General features: G+C 44.4%; 2 protein-coding genes across 6 annotated transcripts in view; both read left to right on the top strand.

The window, feature by feature from the left end:
• Positions 1-9,362, top strand: part of dtnba (dystrobrevin, beta a) — a 36,032-nt gene extending 26,670 nt beyond the window's left edge. The window contains 9 exon segments of the mRNA XM_031581434.2: positions 60-149; positions 484-574; positions 776-852; positions 964-1,077; positions 1,367-1,463; positions 4,656-4,809; positions 5,232-5,321; positions 5,782-5,835; positions 7,345-9,362. Of these exon segments, the coding sequence (XP_031437294.1) occupies positions 60-149; positions 484-574; positions 776-852; positions 964-1,077; positions 1,367-1,463; positions 4,656-4,809; positions 5,232-5,321; positions 5,782-5,835; positions 7,345-7,382 (805 nt within the window). The 3' untranslated portion in view covers positions 7,383-9,362.
• A 3,031-nt stretch (positions 9,363-12,393) lies between these two features.
• The window catches only part of LOC105907267 (DNA (cytosine-5)-methyltransferase 3A), a 57,831-nt gene continuing 47,724 nt past the window's right edge, over positions 12,394-22,500 (top strand). For 3 of the 5 annotated variants that reach the window (XM_031581073.2, XM_031581072.2, XM_031581068.2), the window contains exons 1-2: positions 12,398-12,574; positions 15,101-15,305. In XM_031581073.2, the coding sequence (XP_031436933.1) occupies positions 15,228-15,305 (78 nt within the window). In that variant the 5' untranslated portion in view covers positions 12,398-12,574; positions 15,101-15,227. Of the gene's footprint in view, positions 12,575-15,100; positions 15,306-22,500 lie in introns of all 5 variants that reach the window. The other 2 variants (XM_031581071.2, XM_031581070.2) reach the window with 2 other exon arrangements.

Here is a 22,500-nt window from a genome sequence, read left to right as displayed (position 1 = left end):
GTGTGTGTGTGTGTGTTTGTGTTTGTGTTTGTGTTTGTGTACACCACCAACCTGAGCAGCAGAGTGCAAGGTCTGGCGGCAGCTCAGCGAATGAATGAGGAGCATGCTCTCATCGCTGCCTACGTCAACCGCCTTCAGAACAGCCCACGGTGAGAGAGATGATATAACGATGAGATAGAGGGTGACAGGAAGAAAGGGTTAGAGGTGTGTGTGTGTGTGTGTGTGTGTGTGTGTGTGTGTGTGTGTGTGTGTGTGTGTGTGTGTGTGTGTGTGTGTGTGTGTGTGTGTGTCAGACATTAATCCTGTGTGGCTCTCTAACCCTGCGTTGTGAGACCATTATGTGGTAAACAGTCCAGCACTGGATTTGTAGATCGGAGCTCTGGGGAAGTCACAGCAGGGGATAGGGAAAGGATGGAGAGGGCTTACTGTGTGTGTGTGTGTGTGTGCTTGTGCTTGTCTGACTGTCTGCTTGTGTGTGTGCAGTGCGTTGGATAGCCCCAGTAGACTTGATGAGGAGCACAAACTGATCGCCCGCTATGCAGCACGTCTGGCAACAGAATCAGGAAACCCAGAGGTTAGTAACACGAACACACACACACACACACACACACACACACACACACACACAAAATAAGTCATTGTCACACACGTTGACACGTCTACATGTATTTAAACCAGACATAGCACTTTTTAACCATCACTGTTGGTGTATCCATTTTTTATTATGTTTTTTTGGCGTGTGTGTTTTTGTGTTTGTGTGTGTGTGTGTGAGCAGAGGCCTCCAGCAGACTTCAGCTTTGATACCAATAGGCAGCAAAGGCAACTGATTGCTGAGCTGGAGAACAAGAACAGGTAAACACCTCACATGTGTGTGTGTGTGTGTGTGTGTGTGTGTGTGTGTGTTTGTTTGTTTGTGTGTTTGTGTATGCATAGGTAAAACATTATAGTATTGTGTGTTTTCAGGGAGATTCTGCAGGAGATCCAGCGCTTGCGTGTGGAGCATGAACAGGCCTCCCAGCCCACCCCAGAAAAAGCCCAACAGAATCCCACGCTACTCGCTGAGCTGCGGCTGCTCAGGTACAGTCTTTACTGGGATACATGCTCTACTGTAGCCCCAGGCTTCAATGCAACAAACCCAGGCAGATGAATACAAATATGTTAAACACTGCAGTAATGTCCCGACAGCATGGAAATGGGAGTCAGAAGAACCTAACCAGTGGTTCAAAATGACTCCTAGCTTCTTTGGAAATCCATTTTTTTCCATTAATAAGTAAGTGGTGTGAAATGTATTTAGCCTTTGTTTCATAAAGTGAAGAGATTGTATGAACAGTGTGTGTGTGTGTGTGTGTGTGTGTGTGTGTTACAGACAGAGGAAAGATGAGTTGGAACAGAGGATGTCTACCCTGCAGGAGAGCCGTAGAGAGCTGATGGTGCAGCTAGAGGGACTTATGAAACTGCTGAAGGTGAGACACACACGCACACACACACACACACACACACACCAATTAACAAACAGACAATCAAACTCATATGCACACACACTCTCACTAGCATAACACACACACATAACAAGCAAGAGTCAATGATGGTCACGTACAAAATGTCTGTCCAGTGTAATCCAAAAGAACACTAGGTGGCAGAAGTTGCTTATTTGCCTTCAACTCCTTCTATTTCTTCTCTCTTTATCTTTTAACCTTACCTTTACCTGTTTTGAGTAATATGTTGCTTCAAGAATTAATCTCATAGTCTCACTTCCAGTTTCCTATTCCTAGTTATTCAGTTACTTTCTGTCTCTATATTTCTCTGATGCGTCTGTCTGTCTTTCTGGCCTCTCTGCTCACCCTTGCAGGATGAGGAACAGAAACAGGCTGTAAGTGTTAGGCCACATGTGTGTGTGTGTGTGCGTGTGTGTGTGCGTGTGTGTGTGTGTGCGTGTGAGCGAGTGAGTGAGCGAGTGAGCGAGTGAGTGAGTGAGTGAGTGAGTGAGTGAGTGAGTGAGTGAGTGAGTGAGTGAGTGAGCGAGTGAGTGAGTGAGTGTATATTCACTTGCATGCAGGTGTGTGTTTTGTGTGTTTTCTGCATGTGTGTGCATATGCACATGTGCAATAAATAAGCGTGCATTTCCAGTATGGGTGTTTTTATATGTTTATATCAGGGTTTCTGCAAGGATTTTTTTCCTTGTCAGCCAAGTGTCCAAAAAGGATTTATTTCACCAGGCAAATATTCTATACACACATGTAATGTAGTCTATATCATGTAGTCTATATCATGTAGTCTATATCATGTAGTCTATATCATGTAGTCTATATCATGTAGTCTATGTCATGTAGCCTATATCATGTAGTCTATATCATGTGGTCTATATCATGTAGCCTATACAGTGGGGGAAATAAGTATTTGAACCCCTGCCGATTTCGCAAGTTTGGCCACTTGCAAAGAAATGTGTGATCTATAATTGTAATGGTAGGTGTATTTTAACAGTGAGAAATAGAATATCAACAAACAAATCCAGAAAACTGCATTTTATAACATTTATGGCTTTATTTGTATTTGATGCAGAAAATAAGTATTTGAACCCCCAAGCAAACAGCAAGAATTCTGGCTCTCAATGACCAGTTATGTGCCCAAGAAGCACACAGATTAGTCCTCATTAGGCCTAACAAGGTACACCTGATCTCAACTGGTGACGTGTATAAAAGAAACCTGTCCAAAGAATCATACTTCACACCTTCAACCTCACCACCATGGGCAAGACCAAAGAGTTGACCAAGGACGTCAGAGATAAGATTGTAGACCTGCACAAGGCTGGAATGGGTTACAAAACCATCGGCAAGCAGCTTGGTGAGAAGCAGACAACTATTGGTGCGATTATTCGTAAATGGAAGCAACACCAAACAACTGTCCATTGCTCTAGGTCTGGGGCTCCATGCAAGATATCCCCTCGTGCGGTATCGGTGATCATCCGAAAGGTGCAGAATAACCCCAGAACTATACAGGGGGAGCTTGTGAATGATCTCAAGGCAGCTGGGACCACAGTCACCAAGAAAACCATTGGCAACACACTACGCCGTAATGGTTTGAAGTACTGCAGAACTCGCAAGGTCCCCCTGCTCAAGGAAGCACATGTACAGGGCCGTCTGAAGTTTGCCAATGAACACTTGAATGATTCTAAGGAGGATTGGGAGACAGGATGTGGTCAGATGAGACAAAATCAAGCTCTTTGGCATCAACTCGACTTGCCGCGTTTGGAGGGGGAAGAATGCTGAATATGACACCATCCCCACCGTCAAGCATGGAGGTGGAAACATTATGCTTTGGGGCTGTTTCTCTGCCAAGGGTACAGGACGACTCCATTGCATCGAGGGGACTATGGATGGGGCCATGTAACGTAGAATATTGGGCTTGAACCTCATTCCCTCCCATTGAAAACGCAACCTTAAGGATTTGGAGAGGATCTGCAAAGAGGAGTGGACCAAAATCCCTCCTGAGATGTGTGTAAACCTGGTGACCAACTACAAGAAAAGTCTGACGTCTGTGCTTGCCAACAAGGATTATTCCACCAAGTACTAAGTCATGTTTTGCTAGGGGTTCAAATACTTATTTTCTGCATCAAATGCAAATTAAGTCATAAATGTTATAAAATGCAGTTTTCTGGATTTTTTTGTTGATATTCTGTTTCTCACTGTTAAAATACATCTACTATTACAATTATAGATCACACATTTCTTTGCAAGTGGTCAAACTTGCGAAAACGGCAGGGGTTCAAATACTTATTTTCCTCACTGTACATTGTAGTCTATATAGTCTGTATCATGTAGTCTATATAGTCTATATCATGTAGTCTATGTCATGTAGTATATGTAGTCTATATAATGTACACTTATATTGTCAAAGGAATGGCGACGTTCCTGACTCCTACCAGGATGTTATGGATCCAAGATATAGGTGGACATTTGGATGTAGGGTGGGCAACTAAGATGAATAGATAATGTCCAAACCCTTCCTGTCTTCCCTAGCCTAAGTTATAGCCTACAACTAATCAAGATTATATCAAAGCAATGCACTTTGATTAGCTAATGACCATGATAGATTACACCCTCCTCGTAGAAATAGAACACTTTGATTAGCTAATCACCATGATAGATTACACCCTCCTCGTAGAAATAGAACATTTTGATTGTCAGACATATCATGGTGATTAGCTAATCAAAATGTAATTTCTATATATTTTACCAAGAAGCAAAAGACATTAATTACCGGCTAATGGAAACCCTGGTTTATATATGTGTGGGTTTTTGCAAATGAGTGTTGTGACCCAGTCAGGGTAACTTTGTGAGTGTGAGTTGAAGTATCAGTTTGCCTCCGACTCTCAGACTAATACACCTATAAAGCTTTGACGGTTTGTGGACGATTGATGGAGCTGTCTATAGACTGCAGTTGAATGTAGTGGAATGTAGTTGAATCAATATAATTGCTTTGTGTATACTAGTTTTGTCTGTACAACCGTACTTAGGTGTGCATCCTTGTGTACTCTGTCTAGATGTGTGACTCTCTTTAGTCAGTACACTAGAATGATGTGGATGTGTGTGTGTGTGTGTGTGTGTGTGTGTGTGTGTGTGTGTGTGTGTGTGTGTGTGTCTGCCTGTCTCTGTCAGGCTCAAGCTGCAGGCTCACCACAGACGTCACCAAGTCACGGTGTGGGTCGACCAATCCCCATGCCTGTCCGCTCAACCGGCTCCACCCCCACACACCAGCCCCAGGATTCTCTAACGGGGGTGGGCGGAGACGTCCAGGAGGCTTTCGCTCAGGGTGGGCAACACACACATACACACACACACATACAGACACACACACACACATACAGACACACACACACACACATACAGACACACACACACACACATACAGACACACACACACACACACATACAGACACACACTCACACACATACACACACACACACACACACACACACACACACACACACACAGACACACACACACACACATACAGACACACACACACATACAGACACACACACACATACAGACATACACACATACACACAGACACACACACACACACACACACACACACACACACATACAGACATACATAAACACTCTTACAGTCAGACATTAACAACAACTGAGGACAGATACACATATACACCTATACGCACACAGAGGCAGACACCTGTAATCTTACAATCAATGTCTCCTCCCCTCAGGAGCCCGTAGAAACCTCCGGAACGATCTTCTGGTAGCGGCAGACTCCATAACTAACACCATGTCCTCACTGGTCAAGGAGCTGCATTCTGGTAGGCCACAAACGTATAACACACAAGTGTGCACGCACACATACACACACATGCTTAAATACAGTATATAAATGATATAAAGTGCTGTGCAAAGGTTTTAACCACCTATGAAATAATACTGTAAAGTGAGGATGCTTTCAAAATGAAATTAATAGTTTTAACCTAATTATTTAACAACAAACAAAGTACAGCAAACCAAAAATACCTTAATCAGTTTTACTATTTTCAGAAAATGATGAAGATGATGATATTTCCCATTGACAGACAAATAACCGTGCTAAGACAAACGCCTAGAACCTTTGCACAGCCCTGTATGTGAGCTCAGATGTTCACACAAGCTCACAGTCACTGTCGCTGTTACTGACTCTCTCTCTCTCCTCTCTCTGCATATTTGTCATCATCTGTCTCTTCCACCCTGTGTCTTCCCCTTTATCTCCCCAAATTTGTTTTTGTCTTTCAGTAGATGATGGCGCTGAAGAGGAGGAGGAGAGACTCCAGAATGGGAAAGACAGAGGTGAGTGTAAATACACATGCGCACACACACACACACACACACACACACACACACACACACACACACACACACACACACACACACACACACACACACACACACACACTTGCAATCCTGTGCAACCACTCAGAATTTCATCCCGCACACATGCCGGGGAGTCATAATGGCAAAGTCACAGCCAATGAATATACATTTTTAAGTGCTGTCATAACTCAGTATTCAACACATTTGAGTCTGTTAATAATGAATTGTCAACACTGAAGAAAGAGGCTCACTGGTTCACTGCTTACGGCCTGCTGTTGAGCTCAGGCCTTACTGAACAGTCACTCAGCCTCAGCCTTGCTAACTCCAGCTACAACTTAGCTCTGCCCTGTGCAAAAATCCCATTAGCAAACTGTCTGAATTGACCAACCTGTTTGCAGTGACCAACTTGAACGTCTTATTTGAATAGCCATTTAGCAGTAGTCTATCTGAACAGGTAGTTAACGTTGACCAACTCAACGGCAAGTACATATGATGACTGTGTGTGCTTTGAAAAGTTAGTTAGCCTAGCCAATCAGCTTGTTAGCTGTGAGCTTATACATGACTAGCTGGTGATATGTAGGCTACCTGACTTGCCTAGAGCCTACCTTTGCAACCCGTTTGCCACATTTACAGTGCCGGGCGAGTGCGTCTGGCGTGTGTCCGCTCTGCTCTCGACCTCGTTAATGGTTAATGACTCGTTAGCATTAACGAGGGAGCTGTTTATTAGGCGCGGCGGCTCAGAGCTCCACATGGCCCAACACAGGGCTTTATGGGTGTTTTTTTTTTTTAACTGCTTCCTCTCCGCTTCGGAAAGGGTCCCAGACGGTGCAGCTGCCTGCTTTATGGGCTGCATGGTCTGATGTACAAAGCTCATTATCCAGAGGTTTTGTCATTATTTTCTTTATTCCTCCGCCCTTTATCCCCCTTTCCATCTCTGTCTTCACCTGGTGTTTCCTGATGTCTGGTCAATTCCGTGCGTTTCATTCCAAGCACGGGATTTCTCTTTGGCGCAGTTGCTATGGACAGACATCCTCAATCAGTCATGGCACAGCAAGCACTTTGACTGTTTGGTAGCTTTCGACATGTGTAATCGAACCTAGAGCAAGTTGTGCATCACTGGGTGATGGCAGCAACTGTGGCAGGTTAAATGAGCTCCATACTGCTTGTTTCAGGTTTAAACAGAGCACATACTCACATTGATTTGATCTAAGGCTCAACATTAAAAACGTGTTGCATAGATATTGTATTATTCTGATACAGTATGTTCTATGTGGAGAGTTATGTGTTCTATGTAGGGAGTTGTATTGAGAGTTGTGCGTTTTGCATTCAGTGTGTAATGTGTCGTGTGTGCATGGTGTGTTTATTGAGATTTGGGTGCAGTTGTACGTGTGTGGTTGTTCTACTTGTCATGTGACAATGACACACTTGTTTGAAAGTGACTTCTCTTGGTTGGCTGACAGGATGTTATCTCATGTGAATCCGCAGGAAAGGCAACTGGACAGAAGCAAATGGTCTCCTTGTAGACCCGTCCCCCCAACGAGACGCACAACTTTCAACCACTGCTGTCATAACGCCAGGATAGACGAGGACAGCCCATCCTGAGAAGCTCTCCGAGACAAACTTGAAGGAACAGAGATAAACAAACAAAAAATAGACATGTGATATCTGGATCGCTGCAGTAGCCAACAGTTGCTGTGGTGGTTCAGAGGTCACTCCTTTGAAGGGATAGTGTTGCGTTTCCCTGGGTCTGTGTTTGACTGCTGTGTTGTTGTTTTTCTTTTCCTTTTTTTTTGTATTTAATTATTTTGTTAGAATTTGATTTGTGTTTTTGCGCTTGGGTTGGTTCAGCTTTAGCTCTTGGGGGGGTGGGAGGGTGTGTGTGCAGGGGGAGGGGCGGGGGGGGGTCCAGGTGGGTGAGGTGAAGATTTAGTGGGAGAGAATCAACCCAAAGATAACAGAACTTAGTGTCTCCACCCGCTCTGATGGATTGACAGTGCTAAGGATCCACTTCCTGAGAAGGATAAACAGAGTGGGACTGTAGAGGGATTGAGAGAAAGTGAAAGATGGGGAGATGATGATGATGATGATGAAGGAGACAAAGAAAGTGGACGAGGGGCAGATGCATAGAATTCTATGAGTGTGGGTGTGGCAAATGATTGGTATGGGTGTGGTCTTGTTAACGGGCATTGGCAGAAGGGGGTGGGGTTTGTCTACAGAGTATTTATTGCTGTACGTATGACCTGTGACACAGACGGAACTCAACCAGTAGGGTGTGTTTGTTTGTTTATTTATTTGGATGGAAGCTTATTTATTTTCCTAGTTCAGCACATTAGCTTATATGTTTATGTAGAGAGTTGATCCCCCCCCTGCAGGTTCTTAACCTGTCGGGCACATGATCAAGTGGTGATTTCAAGTCGGACTGAATCAATCAATGCTGTATCTTCCTGGGTCAACCAGAAGAGTTTTTGTGTATATTAAAGTCATAGATAATTTACTGTTTGTGATTTATTGTAGGTACTAAGCTTTTGTGTTTGATGGATGGATGGATTTTTTTCATTTGTGAAAGCACTGCTTCTTGTTTTAGTTGTTTAGTTGAAGATCTGCTACATGCACATTTAAATATCTGGCCTGCTGTGTGTTGCAGATTTGGTGTGTATGTGTGTGTCTGTGTGTCTGTGTTGTTGTACCTGTGCGTGTGTAAGGATATTACTTACTTGCATACATGTGTGTGTGTACGTGCGTGCGTATGTTTGTGTTTGTGTGGACCGCTGGACTGTAAAGTCACTAGTGAGTGAAGACCTAAGAGTTGTGTTTTTTTTGTTGTTGTTGTTTCTCAATAATATACATTGTGTTTGAAAATCAGTTATAATACCTGCTGTAACAATAATAAGTAATGATATAATTGTGCCAAAATTATGTTTATTTTGAGATTTCCTGTGTTGATAGTGTAGTCTTTCAGCAAAGCTGCAGTGTGTTTTCAGCTAATTTCCCCTCATTTAAACTACAGTATGCCACCCTTAAATGCACGCCAAAACATGACCTCACTTCCTGTTCCATTACGTGTGCCACAGAATCACTCCCACCCCCCCTCAATGCCACCCCACCCTTCTTTACTCAGTGTTGTGTATGGGGGGGGCAAGGGACAGAGGCAAGATATTACAGTGCCCTCCTTGTGTTTTGTCTTCCAGATGCATGTTTTTGAGGGGGGTGGGGGGACTCTGATGTCGCAGGGATATTGGGAGTGCGTGGTGCTGGAAACCATTAGCTTTTTTTTTTTTTACACGTCAATCAGGTGTCCTGAGGGTGCCACCGAAGTACTGTGTCTTTCTGGCTCCGAGGCCAGAGTCAGGGAGCCTGAGCCTGAGGCCCCAGCCTATGGGGCCCTTCAAAGATCTGCATCCTGTGTCAGAGGAGAGCTTTTTACTGGGATGCTGCAGGATATTCTTCTGTCATGATACTGAATGTTGATCTGTGCAGATGAAATAAATCATATTTTAAAACAATCTATAGTTGTGGTGTTTTTGTTGTCACCTATGTTTATATACTTCACTGCATGCTCAATGAATTTATGAGTTAGTTTCACTTCATATTTATCTGGTGTAGGTTAGTAATGGGTAATGTGCTGTGCTTCTATCTTGCACCAACACTAGAAACTCCGGTCAGGCATCCTGTGCTGTTCAGCGCTGTGTACAGATGCAATGGGTGGAAAATGTAAATATGTTTCCAGCACCTCTAGTTTACACTAGACATACACACTTCCAAAGTAGGTTACCGGGTCTTCATGAGCATGTCTTAGGTACGTCTATGTGCACCTCGCTTCAGCACTACCTGTGATGGGTTTTAGTTGCCATAGTTACAAACTGACGTGGCTTTTCCATGGTGACTCTGTTGTCCTGGCTCACACACTGTTCATCGTTAGGGATCCGGAACCTGAAGTGTGACACGTGTTAGTTCTGTCAGTACAAACCCCCGCACTATACTGATTACTAGATAAGCTAAGAGATAGACAGCCAGCCTAGTGCGACACTTGCTGAAAGGTGGGCTACAAAATAAGCTACCTTTCTCTTAGGTTATCCTGGTGTTTCAAGAGGAAACGGGTTATATCCAAGATATGTTAATTTGGACACGTATAATTAACGAATTAAGAAAATAATAACCGCCTTTGATTTAAAGTAGACTACAGAGAGCAACATCACGTACTGTAACGTTAGAATAAATGTAAATTTTCTATGTTGTTATTTAAGGTAGCGTAGGCCTACTATAACATTAGTTCAACGTCACAGCCCGCGCGTGGCAGCATCAGCAAATGGAACGATCCGGACACGTGCGGCCAAGGGAACTAGAGTGCACCGGGTGACAGTGAGCCAGAGCTGGCAGACAGCCAAGGCGAGACCGCCTGGACGTGGAATGAATTTTAATAAGGCCAGGAGCGAGTCAGGCCGTGTTTGCCGCGAAGTAGAGTAGGTTGGGAGGTTGTACAGTAGACTACTGATCTGCCTTGACCAGTGGTCCGGTCTGCGAACAACACCACGCAGGTCTGTCTGATAGCGATATAGCACAATCACAACTCCAGCGCCCTGGTGTGTGTGTGTGTGTAGTGCGAGAATGTGGGCTTTCGACAAGCTTTCACACTCAAGGTCATTTCCTTCCTCTACACACGAATTCTTTGCTCACACACTCATTGTGTTGCTGTGATTTTTATCGTTATGTGCCATTGCAAAGCCAAGCCACATGACCAAACCCCTCTGGCAAACAGTCTGTGTGGTTACTGGAGCCTACATGTAGAAATATTGAGATGCTTTGTATACACACACACACACACACACACACACACACACATAATGTACCTTTGCCCTATGGCACCCTTGTGTGTGACCAAACTAAAATGGTATGGCATGTCTGTCTCCTTTGTTCTCATGTCCCCTCTAATTTTCTGCATAATGATTTCATTTTTAATTCCTTCAATTCCTGTTTTGTTGATGTTTACGTGTGTATGTGTGTGCGCGTGTGTGTGCATGCGTGTGCGTTTGTGAATTGCATTTAATGAACAGAGGAAGAGACCAATAAAAAGAGAGAAAGTGAAACACTGAAAAAGGTACATACAAAGATATATGAGAATCCGACAAGTTAGGGGACTTCCATGTCCACTTGAGAGTGACAGCGTTTCCCATGTTTACTGCAACACACACACACACACACACACACACACACACACACACACACACACACACACACACACACACACACACACAGCACCTGCCAGCCTGCATGGGCAGCTTGCTGCTGGTGTTGTGTAATTGTACCCCGAGGGACTTCGACACAAACTCTCTCACCTCTGGCAGCTCTGCAGGACAGAGAAACACACACCCCTGACTTCAAAGGGAGTGGCCGCAGAGCACCCGCATATAGGGTTTATCAGGGGTCAGCCGCCTGTTACAGACCAGTGTTTGCACAGTCACGCATACAGTACACCTATGTACCCGAGCGTTATACCTGTATAGATGTACGCACATACACACACACACACACACACTCACACACACACATGTTTAAGTATTATCCTCTCTCTCCCACGCATGTAGTCAAGCATATATACCTGTATTTTACACACACACTGATTGTTATACACATCTATACATGTGCACTCAAGCATATACAGTATGCCTGTTCATACACACACACACATACAGAGAGAGAGAGAGCAAGAGAGATATGTGCACACGCACCTCTTACATCAAGGAAGGTTTTTCATAAAGGTTGATTTTTACGTTAGCCAGAGTAAACACCTGGAGGCCCTCAAAGCTGGAATATATGTACTTAAGTAAAAATGCCATTTTAGGTTTGAATGTTACACTTGTACATGTACATGCACACACAATCGTGTGTAGCACATACTAACACACACATATTCAGAGATATACAAACATGCTTGTATATACTCACTGCATACAAGGACAGGGTAAGAGGTCAATCGGGTGATTACATTCTTCCCCAGCATGCTTCTACTGTGTCACAGTGTTCAAATCCCTGCCAAAAGAACAGATCCAGGTTTGGAATGTATCTGGTCCAATCGGATTTCATGACCATGTCCTGTGTAAAGTCAACTTGAACATTTAATTTGTATGCCTTTAACATAAACAACATTACATAATGCTATTTTTTTTTATCTCTTTGTCATAAAAACATGAATACTGAACATGAATAACTGTCTGATTTAGACTTTATGAACTGTTTTATGTTTATGAGTGCCATCTTCCAATACAATAAAATGCTAAAATATCTAAGAGGGGTAGTACTTTTTGTAGCCTAAATTCCAGGTAGTATAGAAGATAAGGGGACTGTGCAAGAACTGAGTGTGAATCTGACACGATTTTCCTTGCTGTCCCGCAGATATAAAAAATGTATTAGGGCAATGTATGTGTTTTATTTATTAATACAAACACTTGGCTGCTTCAACCCAGAGTTGGTGCTTTCGGTCGGAGGGATTAAGCATAGGAGACGATTCCGTGATGTCACGACAAGATGAGCCCGACACCGAACTCCGTCTAGGACCCTGCGGAATCTCTTCCGGTCTGCCGGCCTCTGCGGCGCACGAGAGCGGAGACACCGGAGCGGGCCAGGCCGGCAAGGGAGGAGGTGGACCGGGAGAGACGCGGAGGGAAGACCGGGCAGCGCGCGACTACCGGAGGGTACAGGCCTGGGGCTGGCGAAACGGGTAAATAAGACCGCGCGTAGCGGTTGAAACACACCGACACGCGCCCCTACACACATTTTGCATTCGTGTCAAACTTCAGCGCTACAGTGAGTTGATTCGCGCAATGGTGGGTTGGCTGTCCAGAATTATGTGCGTCCGCAGATGTGCGCTTTAAAGCTGCGTGAACTTGAGGAGTTTTCTCGCGCTGGTCCGCCGCACAGTTCGGTCACCTCTGCTCGTAAACATGTAATAAACGACACGATAATGTGGTTTCACGTCGTCGTGCGGATTTCTCCGACAATTATCAAGCATATGCAGAAAATTAGCAGAGGTTTCTGTCGTTTCCTTATTTACAGATGTACTGCGAACGAAGCAACGATAACTTGGGTCTCGGTACGTTATTGGGGATGGCAGACGCCGCCGGCGCGAGACACCGCTCCACTTATCTGACTGAATATTTTAATGATGTCATTAACACACTGATGATCTGTTTATGTCGATAGAACATATTTTTCGTCCTTGCAAACATGTGTACCTTGCGATTTCATCCAAAATATGAAGTTAGCCTATAATTTGCCTTTGTCCAGAAAAAAAGGGGAGGAGTGATTTCACATCCCCTTAATAAGTATTTTTCCATGATTATCATCTGAGCTCGTTCCCCAATGTTATGCACACGGGAAGCGCGCTAGCAGGCCAAATGACTCATTGATTAGCTTACCTAATGATCGGGATATTTCATGTTACCGCGTTAACCCTAGTCTCGGGCAGGCGACATCAATTCGGCGGCAGAAAGATGGGGTTAGCTTTGTGTTTTTCGTTTGTAACGTTGGTGACAGCGTGTCGGTGTGGGCCTGTTGTCCCTAAAATGGGTTGTAATCCAGCCTGGGTGTCTGACCTACATGCATGTCTGCCTCTGTCGATTTGGCGGAGGTGTGCTCACCTGTCCTGCGCAAATGATCACTAAAGCTCACTGTATTACTATGGGATTGCACATGCTAGCGAAATAAAATATGTATATGGAATATACAAACTAGTGGGCCGTGTCTACCTGCAGACAAGTGTCTAGGCCTATTTATACATCGCCATTAAGTGCATTCTTATGTGAAATATATGAAAGTTTCATGCGCTGAGTGTGTGCATCCAGATGTGCCAGAATCGCTGGAGCCCCCGGGCTAAATGGAAGATTCACAACGATCAAATCATTGCATCATACCAGCACCTGTTGTCTGTCATCATATCTGTAGCCTACTTTTCTAAACACGGGGAGAGTTGAAATCCCAGACCGTCCAATCGTGTCATTAAGTGGAGAGAACTCAGCTGTCCATACAAGCCCATCGCCATCATTTGATTTAATGGCATTTCTGTTTCGAGGTTCGGACGGCCATCCATTTGATGCTTTTTGTGATCTGCACGTAAAATGTACGCTCCTTTGAAGAGCCACCTGATCCAGGCGTTCACACATCCTTAACCCCTCTTAACCCCACAAACGTGAGATCATCTGGGGGCATTGACCCACTTTAGCACTCCATAGCCCGCTGCCCTTTCCCATCCCCTCGAAGTTAGCGTGATTTAAATTATCTTTTTTGAAACATTGTATTTGGCGTACCTAATCGAATTTAAACCTGCGGAGAACAGACTAATCCATTTCCCCGAGTTACATGTCGGAAACACCGGGGTGGACATTTTTAATGCAAATCGCCTGTTTTTTTTAATAAAACATCCCGAAAATATAACTTTTACCCCTGTAATGTATTTCTGACAGAGACTAGGCCTTCCATTAGATTCACGCATCAAACACACCCACGCACGCACGTCTGTCCGAAGGGGAAGACGTTTTGTGGCGAGGCGCAGAACTCATTCATTGCCAGCGGGCCTATAGGGGAGTCTGTAAAACAATATACTTCTCCATTACATTCTACAAAGTCTTAACTTGAACATTATGTTGGAAATATGTGTCGCAGAGTATTAATGTTATCCTATTGAAAGAATCGAACGGCATTAATGTCAGACTGTCTCGTGACCGCACATTTTTCAATCCAGCTCCGTGAAAAAGTGGAAAATAGAATTTGGCAGAGATTCAACAACCGCCATGTTAAAGTCGAGCCTTGTGCGCAAAGACTGTCTGCTGCCGCAGTGGTTATCTTTATGACGGAAATCCTTTGTTTAAAATTGTGCAAATGTTAATGGAGAATACCGATATAAAATCTGTAAAGAGATTTAAAGCAATTCTGTCACGTTCTGATACGTAAAGCCCGGTACACGGAGGTTTGGCAGTTGGAATATAACGCTGAACTGTCAACATTCTTGCGTTAGCCTATTAACACCGGAAAACGCAAATATAACAATAAAAAAATATTATTCCACAATGTTTGAATTGTTTGTAAAATACTATTCCCGCAGATTTTTGAAGGGGTGTGGGCATGTAGTTGACTCAGTCACAGATCATTCTTGTGATTTAACGTAACATTGCCTTATCTATATGAAGTGGTTTCATGGAATTATATGGAATTATATGCAAAACATCCATATGTTTGCTTTTATTTTCAGGGAAAGGGAAGATCGGAAGGTTTGAAGACGGAAGAAGAACCGATCTTCCAAAAATCACTTCCACTCTTTTTTTTCCCAACTTCATTTGAATCACAAACTAAAAATAAAATCTTCCTCTTAATTGACAATGCCATCCAACGCAGCGGCTGCCAATCCTGCATTCAAAACTTCCGACTTGGACTGTGACGCAGCAACGAAAAAAACGGTAAGGCGGTCGCCTCTAGAAACATTCCCAGCTTGTATCCCTGGTGTATGTATGTGTGTGTGCCTCTGTGAGTACATTACTGACAGAGGCAGAACATGTGTGTGTGTGTGTGTGTGTGTGTGTGTGAAGGGCTGGAGTATTGCTTGCACACCAAATGTATGTGCGTATGTGTGTGAGAGAGAAAGATGTGGGGGCGGGGGGTAACTGCCTGCAGACGATGAGCCGCTCACTGTGATCCGTCGGTAAAGGACAGACCAGATGCCGCAAAATCCTCCGGTCTCACTCGCACGGAAGATCCCAGTCAGGAAGTCCAAACCAAATTACGTTTGCCGTCCATAGTACGGCCATTTTCCTCAGTTTATACGTCTATGTCAAGAATGGTTTGTAGACGAAAGAAAGCCAAATGTTGACAAATGTTGCAGAGGCCCAAGCCATTCCAGATGTCATTAGAGTCCGTTATAATATTTCTCGACATTACAATGGTTGGCTTTCAGAATTGTATTTTTATGTTACGCTTATGAAAAGTAGCCCCCTGGATGTTGGTGTACAATCTCGGTGAATATAGCACATGTTTCTAGTACTACAGGCGAAATTAATGTGAAGTAGTTGGATGTAACGAGTGCCATATCTCTCTGTGAAACTGTAGCTTTCTTAAACATTTTCGAGATGTTGGCTGCATGGTCGCTGTCAAGGACACTCGCTACAGACGGTCCTAACCGGCCCATGAACATTGGTTGTAAAGGTAAATGAGTGACTCTCTTCATTATAATCATGATGGGAGCACATTTGCCATTTACTTTTGTGAGGGAGTACTTTCTCACTAGTTACAATGTGTGAGGAGTATATTATAAAACACTAACCAGGACGACGTTTTGGGACCTTACCTTTGCAAGGTAAATCTGGGCACCACACGGTCAATGCGCCTTACTACCTTCAACGCACACGTTTTTAACATCTGGAATTTGATATGTGAGTGGTGTTAATTGTAAGTTTCACAACTTCTGCATGCATGGTTATTATTAGCAGCAGTTCTTTAATGTCAAATGATGAATGTCCCTGCTCATGTCAAGTCATAATGTAGTTGTCGACAAATTATATATGTTGTGTGTGTGTGTGTGTGTGTGTGTGTGTGTGAGTGAGAGAGAGAGAGAGAGACTGTTTTATGTATGTGTGGAGTGGTATGAACAGCTTTGAGCATCTTTTTTTCAGTCGTGATGTGTGAGTCAGGTGGTGTGTAACCTCAGGTTATGTGGCATAAAACTCCTTAGTAAACAGGGTAAATGTGTGTTTGTTTTTAATTCAGTGTCCTACAATCCAAAACATTCTTTCTTGGGGTGAAAACCTCTTGAGACTTGCGGAGAATCTAAGCATTGATTCCAGGACTGTTTTCTCTGCAATTTTCAGTCATTAGCCTGCAGAGTTTGTGTGGACGTCTGCATGAACTCTGTGAAAGTTATTTATTGCCCTCTAGTGTAGTATTTATTGCGGTTGTCAGGCGATGTTTTCTTTGGCCCTGTCAGGGCGGCCAGCCGTCAGAACCTGATCTCAGTCCCAATATTCACCACACCACACCACACACTCACTCATACACACTTATCTATGTATGTCTCTATCTGTTTCTCTCTCTATCTCTCTCTCTCTCTCCCTCTCTCTCTCTCTCTCTCTCTCTCTCTCTCACACACACAAGCACACAAGCATGCATGCCAGTGACAGACACAGTCTCTGTCTTGCATGTGACTCACTATTGTATGCATCTCTTCTCTCTCATTATCATTCTCAATCTCACATACACACAGATACACTTGCACACCTCCATCTCATCTCATCTCAGACATGTGCTCCTGCACAAATACAGATACCTCACAAACATTTATAGACTGAGTCATACTTACACATGCTCATCGGACAAATGTCATAGACAGACACACACACACACACACACATATTGCTCTCACATTTAGTCATGTCTCGATTGCTTTGATGCTTTGCAAGTAAAATAACACTGAAACACACCTGTAGAACTCTCTCTCTCACACACACACACCTCTTTAGTCTTGCTCTACTGAAGAAAGGCCTGCGTCTCACTTAATCACCAGTGTCCTCGGCGCTGCTGTATACCGCTCCTTTCACCGCCCTTCATGCTGCCAAAGTGGCACAAATAAATCAGAGAAAATCATTTTTGCAACTCATTTTCCAAAAACCACATCATAAAGCACTGGCCTTGTGTCAGGGTAGGGGCACGCTCTGTTTATTTATCCACTGCAAATGTTTGTATTGGTGTGAGTAACTCACGCTGTCTTCACTGTGATATTCTTGAAATTATCGTTTCTTCTATGGTTATCTGTGCCAAGGCTGTACTTGACCCTTCTTGTCCACAAATCATTTCAAACTTTTTTTTGTATTGAGTACTATTATTCAAAGAAAATGAGTGTTAAAATGGCTTCTGTGATAATGGCATGGGGCCTTTATCTTGGCTTGGTTTGGACAGTGCTGCCTACTAGAATTGCTGAAATTGGTCAGTGTGTGTCTTTCTGTTGGAGAGGGAGCAGGTTTGGTAGACCTTGAGAAGAGCAGAGTTTGACTTCCTTTCTGAAACGTACTGTTCCACAGAGTTCCTCTGACAACATCTGGATGGGTTCCTCCAAACTCGCTAGATGTTCTTAAACTGTGAAAGAAATAAAACCCAGCAGATCTTTTCTTTCAGAACACATGGAGGATGAAGAGAGTTGACCGAAGCAGAGGAGGGAGATGACAGGATGATGAAGAGATAGAGATGGAGAAAGACAGTATAGTGGAGGAGGAGGAGGAGGAGAGAGGTAGCAGCCGGAACAGAGTCTGTTCTCTGTTTCACTAGGGAACTTCCTTTCCCCGGCGCTGATCGCAGTCTGGTTGCTTGGCAACAGAAGGTGCCCAAAATAACTTGCCGTTGACAGAAATAGTGCAGATTCGACAGCCAACCGATCAGCCTGTCCAGCGGCACACCAAATCTCGTGTAATACGGCCGTGCCAGATACTCCACTGTCCCACCAATTCCTAATTCTACTTCCCTGTCGACCTACCAAATATTCCATCGCACCGCCACACTCTCCATTCTAATACCTCACCTGTTTTCCAGCTCTCCACATAAACGCCCCCCCCCCCCCATCCGTTGGGTTCTGCTGCTGCCAGTTCCGCCTGACCCCCAGTCAGCTGTTCAGCTGCTCCACTAAGCCCTCTCCCCCAGCACACCACACCGGAGCTCAGACTGACTCATCAGTCCTCCCCTCCTGGAGTCACTACCACGCCCTCCCACATCACACACGCCGCCACATACTCGACTGAGCCTAACCTAACCACGTGGGATCTAAAAATGATTTGTGAATCTGGTAATTCTATACTCTTGGAAAAAAGGTTATTGGCTTCTCCATACCCTCAGGAGAACCCTTTGATGATGGGGGGGGGGGGGCTCTCTTTGTCAAACCTGTTTGATTTGGGTAAAGAGCCCTTTCTGAAAGGAAATTGTTACCCGTAGAGGCTAAAACATCTACATAGAACAGAATAGGTTGCTTTAAAGAGGGTTTTGGAGCGTCTTCTAGGAAACCTGAATCTATTTCTGTCCACCAAACTCTCTCCTTCCCTACCAAACACTTTGCTCCCACTTTTTTTTTTTTAAATCATTCGGTTTTGCGTCTGCTCTCACAGAACAGCCCTCTGAGCCACTTTATGTGAACTCACTGTGAGCATAACCTTCATGTCATGACCACACAATGAGGTGTACTATTGGGGAGGTGCACTATTGATGAGGTGCACTATTGGGGACTGGCTTAAGAACCTTTTTCAAGAGTTGGCCAAGACAGTTTCCACTGAATATTCCTTTAAACAGACCTTTCCCCAATATATAATCCCCTATAGTTCTCAGGATGGGTCTCCCTTGGACTCGTGTCTATTCCGCTTCTCCAGTGTGTACCAAACCCACTGTATCCCATCCCTGGCTGTAGCTCACTGCTGAACTCTGCCCCGTGTCTGCAGAGCGCCGTCCTGTCTCCATCCCTCTCAGCAGTGGCCTCCTGTCTGAAAACATTTTGCTGTTATTAGGCCTAGAGCCCAGTCTCTGTATTTTAACTGTTTTTTTTTTTTTTACGGATGGGACATATAACAGAAGGTATGAGGATGTGTGTGTATTATGGTGTGTGTTGTACAGCAGTGTGGTTCTATTTTTACAGGCTTATATTTCAAGTTAATGAGTAATGACCAATATAGGCATGTCACTCAACTGAGGGAGTCAGAGTAAACATTCACATACACACACACACACATGAACAGACATATTTTCATATGGACACACACTCTCTGACCTACTCGTGCAACACACACAGACACTCAGTGGTTGTGCTTTATGCTGACATTTATTCAGTAGAGGAACAGTAGGGGACCATGCATTCAGTGAACCGGTGCCACTGCCTCTCTCCCCTAACCAAGAACTACCTTATGTGTGTGTGTGTGTGTGTATGTAGGTGAGAGACAGTGTGTATGTCCATATGAAAATATGTCTGTTCATGTGTGGGTGTTTGTTTGTGTGTATGTGGATGCACAAGCATGTGACTATGTCACTGTGTGTGTGTGGGTGTGTGTGTGTGTTTGTGTTTTCCTGTTTGTATGTGCTAGGAACTGTTTTTATTCCCGTGTTTAGATGTTGGAGTTTCAGCATTGTTTTGGGACTGTGTGTTTATTTATTTACTTGTGTTTGGGTGCCGCTGCTCTCCTAGTTTGGCATTGGAAGGAATTACAGAGAGGGCAGCTCTGCCTCTGTTATGTCACAGCGAGAGGCAAAGAGAGAGTGAGAGAGAGAGAGAAAGAGAGAGAAAAAAAAGGGATAGAGAATCTGTACACATTTGCACTTCCCCTCCCACTTGGGCATTACTGTGTGTGTGTGTGTGTGTGTGTGTGTGTGTGTGTGTGTGTGTGTGTGTGTGTGTGTGTGTGTGTGTGTGTGTGTGTGTGTGTGTGGGCTGAAACACACCAAACGCATTTCTAAAAACGTGACGCTAGCAAAACCATTGTTTCCTATGGTACGGCGCGCCTTTTATCCGCCGTGCGTTGCGTCTTTCTAGCGTTTTTTAGGTGCGCTTAAAAGTTGAAATATTCTCAACTTTTCAGCGCAAGGCGCGGAGGCGCACCGCTCATCAATGTCACACTCGGCCCAGGCAGGTTGCGCACGCAGCTCCGCTTCATAGGCGCCGGGCAAAACAGCCTGGTGCGCCTGCGGCTGTTTTGCCCGCCGCACTTTGCCAAGCGATTTTGAAGTCTCTGCGTTTTTAGTAACGCGTTTGGTGTGTTTCAGCCCTGTGTGTGTGTGTGTGTGTGTGTGTGTGTGTGTGTGTATGGGCTGATGAGGTAGCGACAAGTTATCAAAGCCGGGGCGAGAAACATCCTCAAAGGACCCGGCAGTTGCTAGGAGGGTTGCCACGGAAATGACGTCAACATGTTTGTTCCATGCCAGACCCTTTAGTCAGCAGAGCAGCATCATGCTCTGATCGGAGACGGTTGCTAAGCAGTATTTCCTCCATAGCAACCTCTCCTGCTCTCAAGGCAACTGCTCCCTAGTGTGTCTGCAAGGTTAAGAGGGCAATGAGATGGCGGTAAGAGGGACAGAAATTACTCCATGAAATGAATGAAGGGTGGAAAGTAAGAACCTCAGTAAGGTAGAAAGAGAGAGAGAGAAAGAAAGCGACAACCCTATATTGTGTCATAACCTGAGGGAGTGTGTGTGTGTTTGACACCCTACCACACTGACCCTTTTAATTGGATTTTTGATTACTGTCATTTTTTTGTGTTATTTATTATACATCTGTCTGCGTACTGTTACTACGCGTTCACCGCTTTAGCTGTTGTGCAGCACAGTCATGCCAACAAAGGTAATTTGCATTTGAATGAGAGAGAGAGAGAGAGAGAGAGAGAAAAATGAAAATGAATGAAAGAGTGAGAAAATGTTTGGAGGAGAGCAAGAGTGGAGTGAAAGAATCACGGAGAGGAAGAGACAGAGGGGGGAAGGCTTGTGGTCTGGGCTTTGGGGTTTCTCCGTCTCCAAGAAAAGCAGCCTTTCAAATGGTTCTGTCTAAAAATACCAGTGGCAGAGTAGGGGGCCGTGAAACGTAGAAATAAAGACTGAAGAGACAGCAATAGGTGTGTGTGTGTGTGTGTGTGTGTGTGTGTGTGTGTGTGTGTGTACATACTGTACCTACAAACGTATAGACATAGTATAGTATGTAGACATATGTGTACTGTGTACTGTACAGACATATGTAAATGTGTACTGTATGTATGTGAGGTAGAGATTAAGTCTGCATATGTTAATGCTTATGTCAGTGTATTTATGTGGCCGGTGCTGATTTTGAAGCCTCATTGGCCGGCTGCCCAGGGGGGTGGGCCGTGGCAGGAACTGCTCTCAAAGCCGTCAGGGAGGAAACAGGAAGAGAAGGACACTCAGAACCTGTGGCGTCACTGTGACAGTGGGGGAGAGAGTGAATATAAAGAGAGAGAGAGAGATAGAGAGAAGGAGAGAGAGGCTGAAAGAGGGAAATGGGAGAGACAAAGGGCTGGTAGGCAAGAGACAGACAGACAGAGAGACACAGAGAAGGAGAATGGCAGAAAAATAGAGGGAGTCGAGGCATTCTTTGTTTTTAATCTTTAAAAGTGCCTCCATTTACACTCTCTCTCAGTAGTTGAGTAGCCACATCGCAGCTGTGAAACAGCAGGCGATTGCTCTGTATGTGTGTGGTGTGTTTGCGTGTGTGATGTTCAATCTGTGTGTGTGAGTTGTGCCAGCTGTGTGTGGTGTGCGTGTACATGATTCTGTGTGTCGGTTGTATGTGTGAATGTGTGCATGTTTGTGCGTGTGTGTGTGTGTGTGTGTGTGTGTGTGTGTGTGTGTGCGTGCGTGTGTGTTTGCCTGTCTGTGTGATTTTACATCTGTGTCTGTATGGTTGAATGTTTGTGTGTGTGTGTGTGTGTGTGTGTGTGTGTGTGTGTTTGCCTGTGTTTGCCTGTGTTTGCCTGTGTGTGTTTGTGTGAGATTTTCCATCTGTGCCTGTATGTGTGACAGTTGTTTCAACTGTTATACAAACATAAGAGCAGAGTTGCCAGACCACCCCCTGCCCCACAAGCTGAATTTGCACTGAATTGTCACTGACCTAAATTATCATCAAGTTCACTTTTA

Source organism: Clupea harengus, chromosome 15 (genome assembly GCF_900700415.2).
Source record: "Clupea harengus chromosome 15, Ch_v2.0.2, whole genome shotgun sequence".
In the NCBI taxonomy this organism is placed as follows: domain Eukaryota; kingdom Metazoa; phylum Chordata; class Actinopteri; order Clupeiformes; family Clupeidae; genus Clupea; species Clupea harengus.
Note: the sequence above shows the minus strand (reverse complement) of the source record. Positions and strands in the feature narration are given on the sequence as shown.